A 20,547-nucleotide genomic window follows, 5' to 3' on the forward strand; every position below is an offset into this window, starting at 1 on the left:
GTCATCAGAGCATCAGTCGGTTACTATCTATGGTGCGGTCCCCTAATATATGCATTATTATTATTATTATTATATATATTGTGTACTGTGCAGGAATCATGTATGATTATAATGCACAGGTGTAATTATAAAAGTGTCCAAATCATTACAAAACTCAGTGTATGTTGGAGCATTAACAATGTTCAGGGGTAGATTATTCCATAGTTTAATCACTGAAGGGAAGAAGGAAAATTAAAAACTGTCCACTCTAGTATTTAGTTGATTAAAATAGCCACTTCGTAAAAAGGAGGGAACGGGAGTTAAACAGTCATCTGGAATATCAGCTAAACGATGAATGATTTTATACATCATTTGTAATTTTAATTTTTTCCTTCTGCTATGCAGGGTGGGTAGATTAAGATCAGTTAGGCCCCTATTCGGTGATTATTAGTTTCTCATCCAGCCTTTCTAATTATTATGATGCGGGCGGGAGGGTATTACCATTATGCCATTATTTTATAATATTAACACACTGATGTACAGACCTTGTCCAAATTGTCTTTCTTTCTTACTACAAACATTTCCTTCACCAGCTGATTCTAATTTTCGTGATCACCAACTGTTTTTCGACAGTCAACTGAAAGCCTGCTTTGATGAAGTCGATAGAGCACGATTGCAACTGGCACTGCAGTAATTTGCTAAGGAAAACAACAGTTCTCCTGTGATATATAGCGAATTATAGCATTCATCAACAAAAATTATAACAGTTTGGTATCACGTGTTCTTCTGAGCATGCGCAGAGTAAATAATGGCTTACCATGCGGTAGCTCAAGAAGGATGCGGGCGGTGGATGAGAAACTAATAATCACCAAATAGGGGCCTTAACATTGTGGAAACACTGGAGAATCTAGAAAAGTCTTTATAGCACATTCTTGCGGCAGATCTCTGTACAGCTTCTAATTGATTAATGTTAACACATGTGTGTGGGTCCCAGACTGAGGAAGCATACTCCGCCATAATAGGGCGAACCATTGCTTTATAAATATTACATTTAATTGTGGGAGGGCATTGATAAAGATTACGATGTAGGAATGCATTAATTCTGGTGGCTTTACTAGCAACTTGTTTTGTGTGTTCATTCCAGTTAAGATGTTGATCTTTCTCGGATTCTTCTGAAGACGGTCGATCAACGCGAGGATCAACGCCCAGTTATGCATCTATCAATGTGTTACCCCACCCTCGGGCGTAAGTGGGGCTTTACAGGGGGAATTGACACGAAACTGCTGCCCATGATGGGGAATTTAAAGATCGTCCATTAATTAAGCGCCCAAGCATTTTTTCGTTGTAACTTTCTGTGCTATGTCAAATCCCGAGTATACAATCCCCGTGATGCAACTGGAGCCAACAGTGGGGATTTGACACGATAGGTTTGCCCTACTATGGGGCATTTGACATTCGGCTGTGTAAAATCCCCACTATAGCCCCATATATGCCGGAGGGGGGGTGGGTGGGGCAATACAGTGATAGGTGCATTACTGATGATATCCATCGTTACCACCTACCAGCCCAGTCAGGAGCTCCGAGGGTGCCTTGCTGCATCCTGCCTTGCATAAAAAGAAATGAGTGTGCGCCGGCAAACTAGTTGTGATCGGTTTTACCACATGATAGATATACGGGCCATTTATGGTTTTACACGTGTAGCTATTTGTCACAAAGGGCTTAATTCAGTGCACATGTCAGTCACATTATGATGTAATTCCTGAAACCATACAATAACAGTTATGGTTGCCGAGTCATTCTAATTACTATACATAGAACTGTATTTACATACTGCCAAATATGCGAGGGTTTTGGTTTCAGTTGCTGACTAAACATTATTTCGCAATACATTCCTCGTGTACCTATAAAGTCAACTGGACCAAAGGGTCATGCAGTTGGTGTATTTTATGCTATGAGTGATAATTGTTTAGACAAAAAAGAAGAGACTAATAGTGTGCTACTGACAAGCCAAGAGGACCCTTTTGCCGATAAGCAAGAGAAAGAAGAGGCTTATATTTCTAGTAGTATTACTAATAGTTCTCATCCCTCAGCAGAAGTTGGTGGCAAACCTGATTTGTGGTCAAAAGAAAGTGATGACTCCAGCAATGCTGGAAACAAAGATGATTATGTGGACAGCTTTGAGCACATGGGCTTGCGAGAGCCACTTCTTAGAGGGATCTATTCCTATGGATTTGAACTACCATCAGCTATCCAGCAAAGAGCAATCGTTCCATGCTGCAAGGGTCAGGATGTAATTGCCCAAGCACAGTCTGGTACAGGGAAGACTGCTACTTTTGCAGTTGGAATACTGCAGCAGCTTGATATGTCTGTAGATCAGTGCCAGGTAAAAACATTACCTGCATGCTTGCATAAGATGTAAATTTATCAAGTGTTTTACATGCAGGCTTTAGTGTTAGCACCTACTAGAGAGCTTGCCAGACAAACAGAGACGGTGCTTCTGTCACTTGGCGATTACATGAAGGTCAATGTGTTCTTGGTGGTTGGAGGAGAAAAAGTTCGAGACATGATGTCAGCATTGAATTCTGGTGTACATGTTGTAGTGGGTAAGGACTTCATTTTCATTTACATGCATATAGCTAACATGCATAGCAAATTAAAGCACTTTTATTCTGAGAATGACTTGGCAATATTTACTAACAGTTATATTACAGTCACAACAGACACACTTTAATAGTTTCAAATTGAATAGGATCAAGACTTTGCATTGTCATTCATTTTAAAAATGAACACTGACAAAAAAAAAACCTTGTGTGATAGGTGTATATAGCTATGTTATCAGCTGGATGCAGATGAATACTACTTAATTTGCAGGGACCCCTGGTAGAGTGATGCATATGATAAGAGCTGGGGCATTGGAGACTGACAAATTAAAGATCTTAGTGTTGGATGAAGTGGACGTGATGTTATCAAGGGGATTTGAGCAACAGGTATTATAGCAATGTGATTCATGTGTATGGAAATTAGAGTTCATTATATCTAGGTCAGAGATATTTTCATGGAGCTAAAGAATCCTAGTTTACAGTGTATCACTGTCTCTGCCACCCTCCCTAATGATGTGATAAAGGTGTTTAATTGTCCTGTCTCTCTGCTTTACCAAATCACTAGTACTAATCATATAGATAGCAGACAAATTTCTAAGGAACCCACTGAAGATACTGGTAAAACAAGAAGAAATAACATTGGAAGGAATCAAACAATACTATGTCGATGTGGGGAAGGAAGAGTATAAAATGGAAACGATTTGTGATCTTTATGGGGTTAAAGATTTAATTATGTAATTATGGTAGCATTGACAATGTGCACGTGTGTATTACAGATTCTTTCTATTGCCAAGTCTGTGATCTTTTGTAACACCAAACATAAGGTATGAAAGTACATATGATATCGGTGCAAGCATTGATTATGTGTCTGTAGGTTCAATGGCTACAAGACAGAATGAGTGCTCGAGACTTCACAGTGTCAGCGATTCACAGTGACCAGTCACCTGAAGAAAGGAAGACAGTCATGAAGGTGTGATGCACATATAAGCAGATCATCTAATTTAGTTTGAAATTATTGTAGGAATTTCGAACTGGATCCTCCAGGATCCTGATAGGAACTGATCTAATCAGTCGAGGAATTGATGTTCATCAGGTGTCACTTGTGTTTAACTTTGACTTGCCACCAGAAAGGGAGAGCTACATTCACAGGTATATAATGATGATGTTGTTGTTGGACACTTTATTGTGCTTATATTCTGTAGGATTGGTCGAGGTGGAAGGTTTGGTCGTAAAGGAGTGGCTATCAATCTGATCACACAGGATGACCACAGGAAATTGAGGGAGCTTGAAGTATTCTACAGCACAGCTATAGAAGAGTTGCCTAAAAAAATTGATCATCTGCTGGACTAGCTAGTTTATGCAACTGCAAATAGATATATTGATAGGACCCATACAATTTTATCATAGGCCTGTATAGGTTAGGTTAGGATCCTTATTTTTAAATTAACTGTCATTTTTTTGTGTTTTAAATAATGCTGTTGCACATAATGATAATAAGAAAATGTAATACCGAGTGCTACATTTCAAGTCAACATGCAGCCTTTAAAATGATACTCCTAAATTGCAGGCAACCACTCTCAACTAAGCATGTATAGTTGGCATAAGTCCCAAACTAATATCAACACAAGAGTTTAAAATTGTGAAATCCCCTAACAAAGGAAACTACAAAACTTACTTAATGTTGAGGATCATCGTAACAATACATAGCTACTGTTATAATTATGTTGTTGTGTGGGAATTTACTTTGTGACTATGAATGTTTTGCATGGTTTATGCAAGGTGTTATCGTTTATTGTGTTCCTTGCATGCTGTAGCTCCTTTTGATGGTGGCATATCAAACACAACCTGCAAAATCATTATAGGATATTCAGGGACCTGGGTCATGTGCTGCAGTCTGTTTATATTAACATTAACAGAGACATATTTTGTCTAGTATTTATAACATGATTGAGATTCCCATATCGTATTGAGAGTAGATTTTCAGGTTGAGGTACATGATGCATCTCAATTTGAACATCCAGAGATGTAGCTACATAATTACTAAGTTTAATAATAGCTTTGTCCCCCTATAGGGATGAATACTATGTGTGTGCTTAAATGCTAATAACTTAGCTATGCATGTCCATATTTGAAAATGCAGTTAGGTAACTGATTATGCCAGCTGGCAATGCATTGCATGGAGATATCTGAATTAAAGCAATGTTACAAGTCAACACAAGATAGTCATGTTTGTTACTAACTTTAATTACATGACCATATGTCCGGTATGTAAATTAAATAACAACTTTAATTACAATTTAGATAACTAATTTGCTGTCTAGTGCATGTGAAAATGTATCCAATAACCTAAGTGATAGGCAACAATTTGTGGGGTTCAGGTTGTTTATACTATCAACATAGTAGATTTATAAGGTGCAGCTATTTTGATGAACCAACTAACCATCCAGCTACGTAATTTATAATAGCAGGTATATGACTGTGATTAATTGTGATGGTCTGGAGAGTCTCCATGGTAATGCCATACACATGACTACTGTCTGGTATGGTCTGCTATGCACTACATGCATATAATTATGTTGTCACAGTGGTAAGTTCACAGTACCCCACATATGCATGACTGACCATAGGGAAAATCAGCTAATCCAATCAACTTTTACTTCAATTACATTTGACTATGAAATTTTTAAACAGTAATTATGTTGTATTGTTATGATAGGGACTTTGTCTTATAGCTACTAATCACCCAGTTATTTACTGAAAGATTCAGAGAAGTTTCATGTGCAGTGCATGTAAATTACCCTGAATATTTACATAGTCGCCTATGCTATAGCTATAACGTTTTCTATACTTGTTAGACCCATTAGACCCATTAGAATAACACAAACCTGGGCGATTGTGCAATCTATAGTCTAGCTATATAATTATACCGATATCAAGGTATAGCTCCTCCAACGAGGGAATTGACGTGATCTAAACTCACGTGATATAGCAAAGTAGCTATATACGTAAGTTGGATTGGTCGTGTCAGTAGCGGTAACTAATTAGCCCTAAGGAGCCAGTAAACTAGACGATGTGGGGTTGTGGCAGTCTTCTGGTTGGGGTGTTTGGTCTTGTCGGTGGCGCCCTTTCTCAATCAGTGCTCGTATCGAGGTATGTACTGTGTAGTTTTATGTTTGTGTGGCGGTATCATAAGGCCAGTGCTATGTATCGTGATGTAGTATTTTAGGCCACATAAACATGATTATTAGAGTCTCATCCTCCAATACACAAATGAAATGCTCATTTTAATCAATTTAGTCATAATACAAGCTTAGTATAGCTAGGTACAGAAGGATAAACCTATAGGAATACAACCAAACCAGCAAAAAAGAAGACAAGCAAAGCAGCACATATACAAGCATCATAAAATAGAGCAGAACAAGAAGAAAAACAACAACAATAGTAGCTAAAACAACAAAATTAGATTTACAAAATTCAGTTTGTTAAAAATAAATACTGTCGGTGCTAGCTATATCTGATTGGATATGGATGAAATAGACCCATGAACCTTGAAAAATACTGTTTACAAAGAACGAGATCTATAAAGCTAATTACAATGAATGGAGAGTGAATAAAATCTTGCATGTACATGTATAGAAACAAAAGAGAAATGTATATAATCACTAGTGAAATTTAAAGCAATGTTCCCATGTAAGTATACAGAACAGAGGTAAGTACTGACAATAGGATGACAGTTCTAATCATGCAGTTTAGATAACTATGGCATTCAAGTAACATGTGGCTGCTGTATTGACATGCAAGGCATTGCATGTGTTCCAGTTACATATTTATATAGGGGATATAGTAATCAGGTGCCAATTGTTACAAGACAGCTTTAAGAAATGGTCATTGTTGATCTGACAACAAAATAAGCTTGTCATGTAGGCTCACCAGTACATTGAGCTTTGGTATAGGTAGATAGTTAAATAATTATGGATCAGTTATATACATTGTAGATGACATCATCATTAAACCATGCAGTGATAATTATATGTAACATACAGAACTGGACAAGCGAGTGTAAACTACATAAAAGAGTGTGGTATGAGTGCAAATAATATTAACTCATTTAACTGTTAGTTAGATCTTTAAAGTTTTGCAGTTAATTATAGTATATGGTAATTTGTAGTGCAATATTCCACGTAACTATATAAACTCATATTCAACCCACAAAGCCATGCAAGTGGTATAATTGCTGCATGAAATTATGAACCCACAGCACTTACTCTTTTTTCAACCACATGTTGAGGAAGAGATCATTCTGGGTAAAGCACAAAGCGAGTGTTAGATCGATTACCAAGTTGTCTTGCCAAGGTAGAAAGTATATTGTCAATTGAAAGTAATGGTCGAACAATTGTTGAGGTTTTATGAACGTATAACAAATGAAAAAATCACAAATCTATGTAGTAGCTATACTTGTACACAAAAGTTTATGGCCACGTGTTTGCAGTATTAATTCTAGTCATAGGACATGTGGTCATATCCTTAAAGTTTTTGGTTGCTCAATTGTGCATTGCAAGTGTACATGTACTTGTCAGCTGATATGTAGCAAAAGGATTATGCTTAGTGTTTGTATTTGATGTAAATTAACTACAATTTTTACATATTCTATATTCCTGTCATATGTGCTACAAAGTACACAAAAAATCATAGTTCAGATTGGTAGTCATGTACTAGGTCAACTAATTGACTAGTTTGTATATACCATTAGTGGTGTACACATGTCTTCAGAAGTGCTATGTTGAAAATGTGCCTGTGGTAATTGGTACAAATTGGTGCCATTTGGTAGCAAGACTACATATGGCACATTGACTTGTGCTAAGTAAATTCATTTGTAGATTGTGGAAGTTTCATATTTTGGAGCAGATGGTTTCATCTGTTCATCACTATCCTATGATATGACACAACTAAATATAACAACACAGATAATAGAATGTACATGTTTAGTGCTATTTGTATTTCTATGATGCATTAATACATGCAGCTAGCTACCTGTGCAAACATGTAATTCTTATATATACATGCTATACTTGCAGGTGTGAAAGGCTTCCTCGAGATAGTTATTGTTCTGATATACTGTTGGAGGAGTATTACTATGTCAGTGATGCTCTACCACTTGATACAGATGATGCTATAAATAGGATTATTTTTGAAACATTAGAGAACAATGATACATGTACTACTTTCACCAAAACTTTAATTTGCTTCTACACTTATTTACCATGTGACGTTTCTACTTCTAAACTACTCCCCTTGTGTGATACAAGGTGTTCAGAACTGGACAGGATGTTTGAAGAGTGTGCTGAAGTAACCAACCTTCCATTAATCCTTTCTAATTCAAGGTCCTTAACTTCTGGTTACAACTGCTCGAATCCAAGGACATATTTTAACAACATTCCATACAAGATTTCCAACACCAGTTGTAGTAAGCTAAATTGAATTGGCATTCTGTAATTATAAAATCAATAACTTAAAGGTCTGGCATATGTGGACATTAAATTTTAAAGAGTGTGCAAAATGTTTTAACATGTGATATTTCAGATAACAACACAAGTTACACAATACAATATGTCACGAGAATATTGTTGCCAGAATGATCATATGGTGTAGCTATCTACTGCCTGCAAATGGTCAATAAGAATCATTATAACATATTATTATGTTATCGGACAACTATTAACCTTTGCTGCTTTGCATATTTTGAAACATGCATGTTAGCTATAATAACTCCAACCACAAATGTTTACTGATATACTTGCATTTCAATAGAGGTGTAAAGTCAAGATACTGCATGACTTTGCTCCTCCATTTACAGTTAGCCTTCTTGTGGGTCCTTATATAGCTTAACCCTCTTAATGTATCAGAAGTCATGCTGTTCATCTGGTAAAATGGAGAAAGAATCAGTCGTGGCCAGCTGGATGACTTGATTGCCAGCTATCTGTGTATCAAGTCATTCACTGGTCAGGATTTTTTTTTGTTTTTAACAGTGTTTCAGTGTCAAGATTCTGACCACCCGCGATTACAAACTTTAGCCTTAGGTAGTATGTAATGACTGAAATCAGGAGCTGCTGCTAATGGCACTTACGTATAAATCAGCAATTAATGGCACTACAATTTTTTTGTCTATAAGTACAAGTGGAAACTAATGAATACACATGCATGCATACAATATAGTGGTATAGCAATTATAAATATCACATAATTATACTGTTAACACAGGCATGGCATTAAGTCTTGTTACATGTTTGAATGTGTATTTTAGGTAATGTTACAAGAATTAATTTTGCAGCTCTGAACAATACAGCAGGTCAGTTTTGTAACTACAATTATGTATGCACATCATTCAAACAAATATGACATTCTGTACCTTTGCAGTCAAAATGTAGCAAGAATGTTTTGGTCAATGTGGAAAACCGGCATGCAGTGTTTTATACGTCACATCATGGTATATGAAAACTTAGTAGTATAATTATAGTTACAACCAATATGATTTGGGTGAATCTCATTTCTTGGCCTATACAGATATCTTACAGAAGTGCTGCAAAATATAACAGTGTGTGTGCTTTCAGCAAACTATAATCTTGGTTGCTAGAGTTCCCTTTGTATCACCTGCAAAGCAAAATTTAGTTTCAGCTTAAACCTTGTAAGTGTTGTTTAAAAAGGAATTCAAGGTGGTGACCAAGGTGAAAGAGTGGTAAATATTTGAGGCAATTAGTAGTGATAAGCCTAGTCACGTTAAAAATTTGTTGCCACTTAACCATCATTCTCATGTCTTGTCTGCTTCCTTTGATTTCATACACAACTTTAGCTACTTATAAAACTGACATTTTAATGCAGGTAATCAGAATGACTCTCAAAGTGGCTCAGAATCTTCAAGCATATCAGGAAGCACTATTGCTGTAATTGCTGCAGTTGGAGGAATTGTAATTCTTGCAATACTAGGAATATGTGCCATATTAATGATAAAGGGAAAGAGAAAATCTAGGTATGTAATGTTACATATACGCATTTGATATATTGTTCGGCAAAAACATATGTAACAGCAATGCATTTGTTTGATTCTAAGTTCTCAACATGTACAGTTACTTTTACAATGTATATCTAAAATTGTATTCAGACTAACACCAAAGCTATAACAGGTGGTTAAAGATAATAGTAATTTTGCTACTGAAAAACCATAACACTGAACAACAGCAAATGAAAACACGAAAACAGCAGAAGAAATTCTCTGTACTTATGATCTAAAAGTATTGTTTGCTCATGAAGTCAATCATACTCTTAATGCTTTGTGGTATCTAACACATATTATGTGCATTTTAGAAAAGTACCTACTTTAAAGATGTCTGGGTTAAATTTGTTGGAAGAAATGAGTGGTATGAAGTAACTGTGTTTACCTGTAGTTATTCTAAACATGTTGTTTTTACAGGTAATAAAAGTAGTGCAATAAAACATATGCTCAATGAGCTTTTGCTCACAATCAAGGAAAAGTTTTCTGATGTACTGATCCCATCAGACTGCATTAAAAAACAAGACCAAGTGGGGAAAGGTAAGGATGAATTGAGGTCATTGTCTATTGTATTTCATTTTAATCTACTGAGCTTTAGTCATTGTATAATTTTAGGAGCTTTTGGAGTTGTGCACAAGGGAGAATTGACAAATGCAGATGGCTCAGTAATACCAATTGCTTCAAAGACCATTACATGTACGTATGTGATAATGTGAATAGTGCATGAATTAATAGCGTAGATTAATGATATAGCAAAGAATGTCTCGAGAAGCTTGTTTGAGATTTTGCATGAAGTGATGTAGTAGGTCTCAACTTAATTTCATGATTGTCTCAAAGTGGAATGCATGTGATTGTTAGTCCCTTCAGTTTGCTAATTCACACAAATATGATAAGTGAAGAATAGTTGTATACATACTGGTGTGGTATAGCAGTGGCATATTGGCAGAGCATGGTTACTTTCAGACGCTGCAGATGTGGTAGGGTCTATCATGCATATAATGATAAGGGTAGGGCATTGTGATGAATTGGTGATATTTTGTTTTTTCGATTTTGTTGTCGGTGTAATTTGTAGGTCAGTAATCTAGCCACTAGGAAAGTATAAAGGAGGAAATGTGATCAAAGACATTGCAATTATGTACTTACAAACTTTTATGTGCTAATTATCATTTCCAATAGTGCATGTGACAGTAACTATTTAGTTATGCACAGCTCTTAAATATACCAAAATATATATTGATAATGTTATAGCCACACAATATACGCAAGTATTTCAACATTGACAATTTGTTGATGCATTGTAGTTGCTAATGTGAATTCAATAAGAGACCTGGTTGCAGAGTCAACTGTCATGAAGCGACTTGATCATCCTAATGTATTGCCATTACTGGGAGTGTGTGTAGACCCTGATAGTGATGATTTGTTCAAAATTATACTACCTTTCATGGCTAATGGTGACTTGAGGAGTTTTCTAAAACAAAGCAGAGAAGATCCAACCAGTATTGAAGAGTATAAGAGAGTATGTACCTTGTATCCATTGGATATATTGATTGTTTTTCTGTTTAGAACATCAATGAATCTTTGTTGCTGAATGTGTGCCTGGATATAGCTAAAGGAATGGAGTACCTTGCTATCAAACGATTTGTTCATCGAGACCTTGCTGCTAGAAATTGCATGTAAGTGTTTAGTTCTGATTTTTATGCTTGCAATTACAAATTAATATTCACACATATACAATATGTTAATATTAATTATGAGTCTCTTGGAAACTAATGAATTTTATGTTCACAATTCAATTGACAGGGTAGATGAGAACTACAACATCAGAGTGGCAGATTTTGGTTTAACCAGGGACATCTATATCAGTGAATACTACAGAGCTGACAAACATAATACATTACCAGTAAAATGGATGGCACTTGAGTCAATATTGGATAACTACTTTGATGAAAAAACTGATGTGGTATGTGGACACATCACTGCACAAATGATTACTTTTCTTTTATACATGGGATAGCATTCACAGAATACAGCTTACATCATAGTTTACATTCCTTTCATCGGGTATACAGCAATCCAGATATGATGGTCTGTTAAAGTTAGGCTCATGATTTGCTAACCAAAAGTTGTAGGCACAGAGAATGTACATTAGAATGTTGTATGGGCCACCCAACAAAGTACAGTGGATCTTTGCTTATCCGAACCTCATTGAATACTACACCAACAGTGACTGTCTAATTAGAGTATTTCATTGTCGGTTATTAGAGTAAAGGTATGTTCTGTTAGAGTAATTGAATGGATCTGTGCATATAAATCAGTAGGTTTCTGAGCAAACTCACTTACATATCTGAACTCTCTTGTATAACTCTAGGAACAAAGGTGTTTAGATAGCTGAGCTGGATCCACTGTACTGGAAAATGTCAGTAATCTGCTGGATACGATGTGAATCACTACCGACTAACAATCACTAAATGAACAATCCAGTTTAAACCCTGCATGTATGCATGACACAAGTGACCACATAAGTATGTTGTATTTCTTACACAATCTGCAGACAATTACATGCCTTCTATAATATATAGAGTTGATACACATACACTGTACTTTTGATACTGTTAGCATCGTGTCCATGTATTGTACATTACAGTGGTCATATGGGATCACTTGCTGGGAAGCCTTTTCATTGGGTAGAGTACCTTATGCTGGGGTGGACAACCAAAATCTCATCAATACCCTAAAAGATGGAAACAGACTAGATAAACCAAGACTTTGTCCAGAAAAGCTGTAAGTGTTGTAATTTACATAAATGTGCAAGTATATACGCACATGTTTTAAAAGTTCGTGTGATAAATGTAGTATCACACTAAGCATCTCAAGCAATGTAGTTTCAATGGTGATAGAGTTCATGCTGTTGCCAGAGTTCATGCTGTTGCCAGACTTTTGTAATGGCAGCATAACACTATAGCTATGTGATTATTTGTTAGGATTAATAGAAAGCATATCTTTTTGTATAACGTGCCTACCTAGAGGGTTTGGGGCTTACTCCTCAGGAAAGTTTTGAGATTAAATCCCTTGGAATTGAACCTGAGATGGATTTCAGCAGTTACAAACACGGCAAGAAAGTATAGTTACGTTAATATAACAGTCAAGCAATTATTGATGGTATTCTGGTGAAATTTGTATATTTTCACTAATAGAGTGTTGAAAGTAAACAAACAAAAATTAGAAATTTTATATATGGATAGGGATGATAGAAATATAAAAGCTATGTACCTGTAGCTATATTAGTGGACATTTAATCTCATTGCTATATAGGCAGGCTGATGTAGGAGTTTAATGTAAATTAGTATAGCCGCAGGTGTATAGATTCTATTCCTCTTTTATTATCCCTACTCAGATTCTACTTGTTTATATCATCATAAATACATCAAAAGCTGTACAGAAACAGTATGGTAGTTGTTGACCAGGCAATAGCTACCATACACTAGTAAGATGTCAGTATAAATTCAAAGGAAGGTGTTATATAAAACAAACAGCATAATAAGTGATATACCCATGCAGTTACTGAAACTTGTGCTGAGCTTTGCTTCTACCTCTTGTCAATAATTAAATACATATCATGTGGTTTATATACCTATAAAAAAGAAACACAACTTATTTTTAATTCAAATTTACTTATGACATATATTATAATTAATTTCAATTGTTTAAAAGATTTACTTTGATGGAATCTACTTGGTTAGAAAATCCTGCAGAGCGTCCTTCATTTGCAGATATTGTAGATGATTTAAACCAGAGTAAGATTGTGTACATTCAATATATGTGTCGTGTGTGTGTTGTGTGTGCGTGTATGTGTGTGTGTGGTGTGTACATCCTTACTAGCTATATACTATACTTCCACTATTATTATTATGTTTTAGATTGGCTGGTTTATTAATGATTCTTTGCAACTGTCATATTCATGTTATACTCTGTGATTCAATTTTGATACAATGCCCCCATATAGCTATTGTACTGCTGCCTATATATATACCCATTCTGGTACTAGCTTCAGTATCACTTGAGTATAGATTTATTATTATAAAAAGTGATTAGATTACTGAATTACTGAAATGTATATTTGTTTAGACATCATCAGGTGAAAGAAGAGCCGTGGCAGTTTCTCATGTACTTCTTACTGTAAAGCTACATAATTATGTATCATATAAATCAAGCATCTATCTGTGTATACACTATAACACAACAACATTTAAAGGGGTGATAGAATATATAGTCACCTGGTCATTACACAATCATTAGCTATGTACACATTAGCACCTATGCCCCAGATGAGCCCCACTCAACATAATAATAATTTGGTATGTCCAGATGTATAAACAGCCTGAAATCAAGGAGATTTAAGTGTTTACTTATAATGTCACTCAAGATCAAGGGAAGGTTCTGAACATTATGGACTAAATGAACTATATAGGCAACTAGCATACTTAAACTAAGAGCTGGCATTGAAAATGATTTACTGCAGAACTTAGCAGTGATGTATGAACAGTCCCTCTTGATTATCAGTCTTACCAGCACTTTCCACTGTATTCACCAGGGCTAACAGGCTTAGGCGGTAATTAGAGCCATTGAACCCAGGATCGGAATTGTAATGAACTGATTAACTTAGTCCTGAGACCAACAAAATTTTCTGTAGCATTGTCATCAAAGAAATGCAAAGTTAAAAGAAGCGGAAAGGGAAACAAATGACAATGAAAATAAGAAAATACACTTATAGTTTTAGTTGTACGTAGACCAGATCAGCTTTTGTGTGTGGTTGTGGAAAAGTGGTCAGGTGGTACACTTATGATAGAATATCTGTGTAGTATTCCACCAGTGCTATGTTGGTTACTGATTGGTGAAGCTATTTATTACTGAGCAGCATGCTTCATAGCACAGCACCTAAATTCTAAGAATAGAATGACTTTGCCAATCGGCATCTACTGTAGAGCTGTGAAACACTATACACAGAAATTCTATCACAAGAATAACAGACTACTTTTCTCCACTTGCACGCAAAGAAAAAAAGTCAGTTTGGTCTATGCTCTGATTCATGCAATAAAGGCTGGCATGGTTAGAAAAAGGGAAGTATGAAACTATATTATGTACATGCGCTTATGACAAAATGTATTACAAAGTAGGAGAATCAGCCAAACACATCCTATATAGAGAATAAAATGTTCAAAAACACATACAATTATAAATGCCTTGGACACATGTGACTATACTGACATGCAAAAGCACAGTATGCAAGGAAGCTATAAAAATAAAATAAAAAAGGATACATAATTATAGTACAACACGCATAAACAAACAAGATCAAACAAATACTTGAGTATTTCAATCAGCACAATCACATGCCAAAAAATTGTTAATGGAGTCTGGGTATATTGAATTCCGTGGAGTAGGCAACGACTGAGCCAAAATTGTCTACGAACCATCTAAGATAGTGTCCAATTCATCTATCAAGACATATTAAAATTCAGTAATTCCAAAAGAATAAATCTGTAAATTCATTTTCGTAAAATTCCACTACATTTTTTTGATCGTCTTTCAAAATGCATAAAATTTCAAGCAAAATTCAAATAATTTGAGAGGTGATCTGAAAATTTCAATCAGCCTACCCTCGGTAAATTCACCCTAAAGTTATTAATAGGCAGTGGTTTGTTAATAACTTGATCGAAACCCTCATCCTACTGACCTTTTTCCTGTTAACTCATCCACCAGAAGTCACAATCAAAGATTCCGTCACATCTATGCTCAAATAACCCAATACAGCAATTCCTTTTTTCCAAGATCAATCAGGCTATGGAACTCACTACCTCAAGAACTTATCCAACAACTATCTTCAAACAGCAGTTGAAATCATTCATTTTCTCAGCAAATTAACATCATAGTAACAATGTTAACTCTTTAATTAAGTAATACATACGTAGCTTAGTTACTATAAGTGTAATGTACGTAATGTAATGAATGTACATTTATCCTCAAACTGAGGCTGCACATTATTTAATAAACTTTTTTTTTTTAAGTTACTGAATCAAAGTTGGTTTAATAACATAGCTACCCAGCAATTATTGAACCGACAGTAAAATTGCCTTCATACAGCTGGTGTGTTTAAAACCACAAAGAGACCTCTGGAGAGGTTCTCTAAAATGATTATAGACCTAGTCTGCATATCGCCAGTTGAGGGAGTCATCACACAGCACACCTCACTAACGATCACTGATGTCATATGCTGAGTAGCATTGCAGATCTTACGTACTAATGATCTACTATTTCTCCTGAGTCACTAGGGGCGGATCTAGGGTTTATAAAGGGGGGGGGGCTAACTCAAGGTTCTCCCAGTATGTGAAGCATGCTGAAACTAGGGGGGTCTAGGAGCATGCCCCCCCCCAGGAAAATTTTGAAAAATAGATGCTAAAATACTACAATTTGGAGACATTTCCACATATATTTTCTGCATGTAGATATTTTATATACTGCCTTTAGATTATAGGTATGGCTCTCTGAAGCATTTTGCTAATGGAAAAGTTTGGGTAGGTACAGACAACCAAGCACATGATGTGCCCTCTCACAATTGCACAACACTGAATAGGTGCATGTTAGAATAATAATGTTTAAAGTGGAAAATTTTGAAATTTCAAGATTAATCTGAGAGCATTTTCAATGAAAATTGTGTACCTGAATTAAGTATTGCCATACATATTAACTACACAAGTAGATGAATGAAGCCCTTTAAACAGACCAATGCACTTCATTGTATGTATAGGCATAGGCATATGTGGAAAAATTCCATAACAGAACCAACTACATGTTTCCAATGAATGTTTTATTAGAGTAGTTAGCTGACTGCTCTATTAGAGTAACTCAATCTTGTACACCTCCAATGCTGATCCGGGTCCTTGTTGCATAAACTTTAACATAAATCCACTGATAATGCCTTGGAAAGATGTTTATAAGGTGGTTTTATGAGTATTTGTATTATTAGTGATCATATAATCTAATCAAAAACAGCCAAGCTGTAAAAAAAGGAGTGCGGCCCTTGAAAAGGCTATGGTGAAAAAAGATGCGAAATCCAAGGTGGCGGCCAAGAAATGGCTGTGATGGTAGGTTAATGGTAAAAATTTTAATAACGACAATTCAGGTGAATTTGGTGCCGCTTGGTCAATTGGCACAAAATTCACCTGAATTGTCCGACTCGTTATTAAAATTTTTACCATTAACCTACCATCACAGCCATTTCTTAACTGCCACCTTGGATTTCACATTTTTTTCACGATAGCCTTTTCAAGGGCGCACTCCTTTTTTTACAGCTTGGCTGTTTTTGATTAGATTTCACTTCTTTTTGTATTTGTATACCCCAAGGCCAGCTTTGGGGCTTCTTAACCTATATTTTTTTCCTTACCACAGGAAAAATAAAAAGATGAAGCAGATTTTATAAATACTTTAACTCATTCTGATTTTATCGGTAAATGTACAAATTATATATATATAATGCATATATTTATTACATGTCAATTAATCCCCACAGGATAATTTGCAGCCGATCTCTCTACTAGGTGACTTGAAATGTAGCTGAACTCTCTACAGGGTGATTTGCTTCTACGTAGATGAACTCTTTACAGGATTCTCTCTACAGGGTGACTTGACTCTAGCTGAACTCTCTGCAGGGTTATCTGTTTGTAGTTGAATTCTCTACAGGGTGATTTGTTTGCAGCTGAACTCTCTACATGGTGGTTGCTTTGTAGCTGAACTCTCTAAAAGGTGACTTCTTCTAGCTGAACTCTCTACATGGTGATCTTTTCATAGCTGAACTCTCTACAGGATGATTTGTTTGCAGCTGAATTCTCTACAAGGTGACTTCTTCTAGCTGAACTCTCTACAGAGTGATTGACATTTTTGCAGCTGAACTCTCTACAGGGTGACTTGTTTGCAACTGAACTCTCTACATGGTGGTTTCTTTGTAGCTGAATTGTCTACAAGGTAACTTCTTCTAGCTGATCTTTCTACAGGGCGATTTGTTTGTAGCTGAATTCTCTACAGGGTGATTTATTTGCAGCTGAACTCTCTACAAGGTGACTTCTTCTAGCTGAACTCTCTACAGAGTGATTGATTTTTTTTTTGTAGCTGAACTCCCTACATGGTGGTTTCTTTGTAGCTGAACTCTCTACAAGGTATAGCTTCTTCTAGCTGATCTTTCTACAGGGTGATTTGTTTGTAGCTGAATTCTCTACAGGGTGATTTATTTGCAGCTGAACTCTATGCAAGGTGACTTCTTCTAGCTGAACTTTCTACAGAGTGATTGATTTTTTTGCAGCTAAATTAACTCTCTACATGGTGGTTTCTTTGTAACTGAATTCTCTACAATGTGACTTCTTCTAGCTGAACTCTCTACAGGGTGACTTGTTTCTAGCTGAACTCTCTACAGGGAATTTGTTTGCAGCTGAACTCTCTACAGGTGATTTGTTTGTAGCTGAATTCTCTACAAGGTGATACTTCTAGCTGATCTCTCTACAGGATGACTCGTTTCTAACTGAACTCTCTACAGGGTGATCTGTTCATAGCTGAACTTCCTACTGGGTGATTTGTTTGCAGCTGAACTTTCTACATGGTGGTTTCTTGGTAGCTGACCTCTTTACAAAGTAACTGATCTTTTTACAGGGCATATTTGTTTGTAGCTGAGTTCTCAACAGGGTTATTTGTTTACAGCTGAACTCTCTACATGGTAGTTTCTTTGTAGCGGAACTCTCTACAATGTGACTTCTTCTAGCTGAACTCTCTACAGGGTGACTTGTTTCTAGCTGATCTCTCTACAGGGTGACTTGTTTCTAGCTGAACTCTCTAAAAGTGATTTGTTTGCAGCTGAACTCTCTACATGGTGGTTTCTTTATAGCTGAACTCTCTACAAGGTGACTTCTTCTACTACTGGGTGATTTGTTTGCAGCTGAACTCTCTACATGGTGGTCTCTTTGTAGCCGAACTCTGTACAAGGTAACTTTTTCTAGCTGATCTTTTTACAGGGCATGTTTGTTTGTAACTGAGTTCTCTACATGGTGATTTGTTTGCAGCTGAACTCTCTACATGGTAGTTTCTTTGTAGCTGAACTCTCTACAATGTGACTTCTTCTAGCTGAACTCTCTACAGGATGACTTGTTTCTAGCTGATCTCTCTACAGGGTGACTTGTTTCTAGCTGAACTCTCTACAGGTGATTTGTTTGCAGCTGAACTCTCTACATGGTGGTTTCTTTGTAACTGAACTCTCTACAAGGTAACTACTTCTAGCTGATCTTTCTACAGGGTAATTTGTCTGTAGCTGAATTCTCTACAGGGTGATTTATTTGCAGCTGAACTCTCTACAAGGTGACTTCTTCTAGCTGAACTCTCTACAGAGTGATTGATTTTTTTTTGCAGCTGAACTCTCTACATGATGGTTTCTTTGTAGCGGAACTATCTACAAGGTGATTTCTTCTAGCTGATCTCTCTACAGGGTGATTTGTTTGCAGCTGAACTCTCTACATGGTGGTTTCTTTGTAACTGAACTCTCTACAGGGTGATTTGTTTGTAGCTGAACTCTCTACAGGGTGATCTGTTCGTAGCTGAACTCTCTACAGGGTGATTTGTTGCAGCTGAACTCTCTACATGGTGGTTTCTTTGTAGCTGAACTCTCTACAGGGGGATTTGTTTGTAGCTGAACTCTCTACAGGGTGATCTGTTCATAGCTGAACGCTCTACAGGGTGATTTGTTTGTAGCTGAACTCTTTACATGGTAGGTTCTTTGTAACTGAACTCTCTACAGGGTGATTTGTTTGTAGCTGAACTCTCTACAAGGTGACTTCTTCTAGCTGATTTTTCTACAGGGTGATTTGTTTGTAGCTGAATTCTCTACAAGGTAACTTCTTCTAGCTGATATTTCTACAGGGTGATTTGTTTGTAGCTGAATTCTCTACAGGGCAATTTGTTTGCAGCTGAACTCTCTACATGGTAGTTTCTTTGTAGCTGAATTCTCTACAGGGCAATTTGTTTGCAGCTGAATTCTCTACATGGTAGTTTCTTTGTAGCTGAACTCTCTACAAAGTAACTTCTTCTAGCTGAACTCTCTACAGGGTGACTTGTTTGTAGCTGAACTCTCTACAGGGTGGTTTTTTTGTAGCTGAACTCTCTACAATGTAACATCTTCTAGCTGAACACTCTACAGGGTGACTTATTTGTAGCTGAACCCTCTACAGGGTGATTTGTTTGTAGCTGAACTCTCTACAAGGTAATTTCTTCTAGCTGATCTTTCTACAGGGTGATTTGTTTGTAGCTGAATTCTCTACAAGGTAACTTCTTCTAGCTGATCTTTCTACAGGGTGATTTGTTTGTAGCTGAATTCTCTACAGGGCAATTTGTTTGCAGCTGAACTCTCTACATGGTAGTTTCTTTGTAGCTGAACTCTCTACAATGTAACATCTTCTAGCTGAACTCTCTACAGGGTGACTTGTTTGTAGCTGAACCCTCTACAGGGTGATTTATTTGTAGCTGAACTCTCTACAAGGTAATTGCTTCTAGCTGATCTTTCTACAGGGTGATTTGTTTGTAGCTGAATTCTCTACAGGGCAATTTGTTTGCAGCTGAACTCTCTACATGGTAGTTTCTTTGTAGCTGAACTCTCTACAATTTAAACAAATCGCATGGTAGAGAATTCAGCTACAAACAAATCACCCTGTAGAAAGATCAGCTAGAAGAAATTACCTTGTAGAGAGTTCAGCTACAAAGAAACCACCATGTAAGAGAGTTCAGTTGCAAACAAATCACCTGTAGAGAGTTCAGCTAGTAACAAGTCATCCTGTACAGAGATCAGCTAGAAACAAGTCATCCTGTAGAGAGTTCAGTTAGAAGAAGTTACAT

General features: G+C 36.4%; 2 protein-coding genes across 2 annotated transcripts; both read left to right on the forward strand.

The window, feature by feature from the left end:
- The first annotated feature begins 1,514 nt into the window (after nucleotides 1–1,514).
- On the forward strand, nucleotides 1,515–4,130 carry LOC136260017 (uncharacterized). The gene is made up of 9 exons (XM_066053609.1): nucleotides 1,515–2,362; nucleotides 2,423–2,582; nucleotides 2,851–2,966; nucleotides 3,020–3,103; nucleotides 3,159–3,296; nucleotides 3,356–3,403; nucleotides 3,454–3,549; nucleotides 3,601–3,728; nucleotides 3,782–4,130. Exons 1-9 carry the CDS (start codon nucleotides 1,931–1,933, stop codon nucleotides 3,927–3,929), a joined length of 1,350 nt encoding a protein of 449 aa, XP_065909681.1. The 5' UTR covers nucleotides 1,515–1,930; the 3' UTR covers nucleotides 3,930–4,130.
- Nucleotides 4,131–5,553: 1,423 nt separating this feature from the next.
- Nucleotides 5,554–13,973, forward strand: LOC136260016 (tyrosine-protein kinase receptor UFO-like). Its single transcript, XM_066053608.1, has 13 exons — nucleotides 5,554–5,729; nucleotides 7,655–8,043; nucleotides 8,881–8,925; nucleotides 9,456–9,603; nucleotides 9,939–9,991; nucleotides 10,045–10,164; nucleotides 10,240–10,320; nucleotides 10,926–11,140; nucleotides 11,188–11,297; nucleotides 11,425–11,584; nucleotides 12,269–12,405; nucleotides 13,336–13,418; nucleotides 13,750–13,973. Exons 1-13 carry the CDS (start codon nucleotides 5,650–5,652, stop codon nucleotides 13,761–13,763), a joined length of 1,635 nt encoding a protein of 544 aa, XP_065909680.1. The 5' UTR covers nucleotides 5,554–5,649; the 3' UTR covers nucleotides 13,764–13,973.
- The last annotated feature ends 6,574 nt before the right edge of the window (nucleotides 13,974–20,547 follow it).

The sequence above is a fragment of the Dysidea avara genome, chromosome 7 (assembly GCF_963678975.1).
Source record: "Dysidea avara chromosome 7, odDysAvar1.4, whole genome shotgun sequence".
NCBI classification, from domain to species: Eukaryota; Metazoa; Porifera; class Demospongiae; order Dictyoceratida; family Dysideidae; genus Dysidea; species Dysidea avara.

What these genes read in the sequence shown, in the direction of transcription:
- LOC136260017 (XM_066053609.1), top strand. Translation starts at nt 1,931, where the DNA reads ATGAGTGATAATTGTTTAGACAAAAAAGAAGAGACTAATAGTGTGCTA. An exon ending in TGGTGTACATGTTGTAGTGG is followed by an intron (nt 2,583 to 2,850) that starts GTAAGGACTTCA and finishes CTTAATTTGCAG; the next exon opens with GGACCCCTGGTAGAGTGATG. An exon ending in AGGGAGAGCTACATTCACAG is followed by an intron (nt 3,729 to 3,781) that starts GTATATAATGAT and finishes TATATTCTGTAG; the next exon opens with GATTGGTCGAGGTGGAAGGT.
- LOC136260016 (XM_066053608.1), top strand. Translation starts at nt 5,650, where the DNA reads ATGTGGGGTTGTGGCAGTCTTCTGGTTGGGGTGTTTGGTCTTGTCGGT. An exon ending in CAATCAGTGCTCGTATCGAG is followed by an intron (nt 5,730 to 7,654) that starts GTATGTACTGTG and finishes CTATACTTGCAG; the next exon opens with GTGTGAAAGGCTTCCTCGAG. An exon ending in TTGATGAAAAAACTGATGTG is followed by an intron (nt 11,585 to 12,268) that starts GTATGTGGACAC and finishes TGTACATTACAG; the next exon opens with TGGTCATATGGGATCACTTG.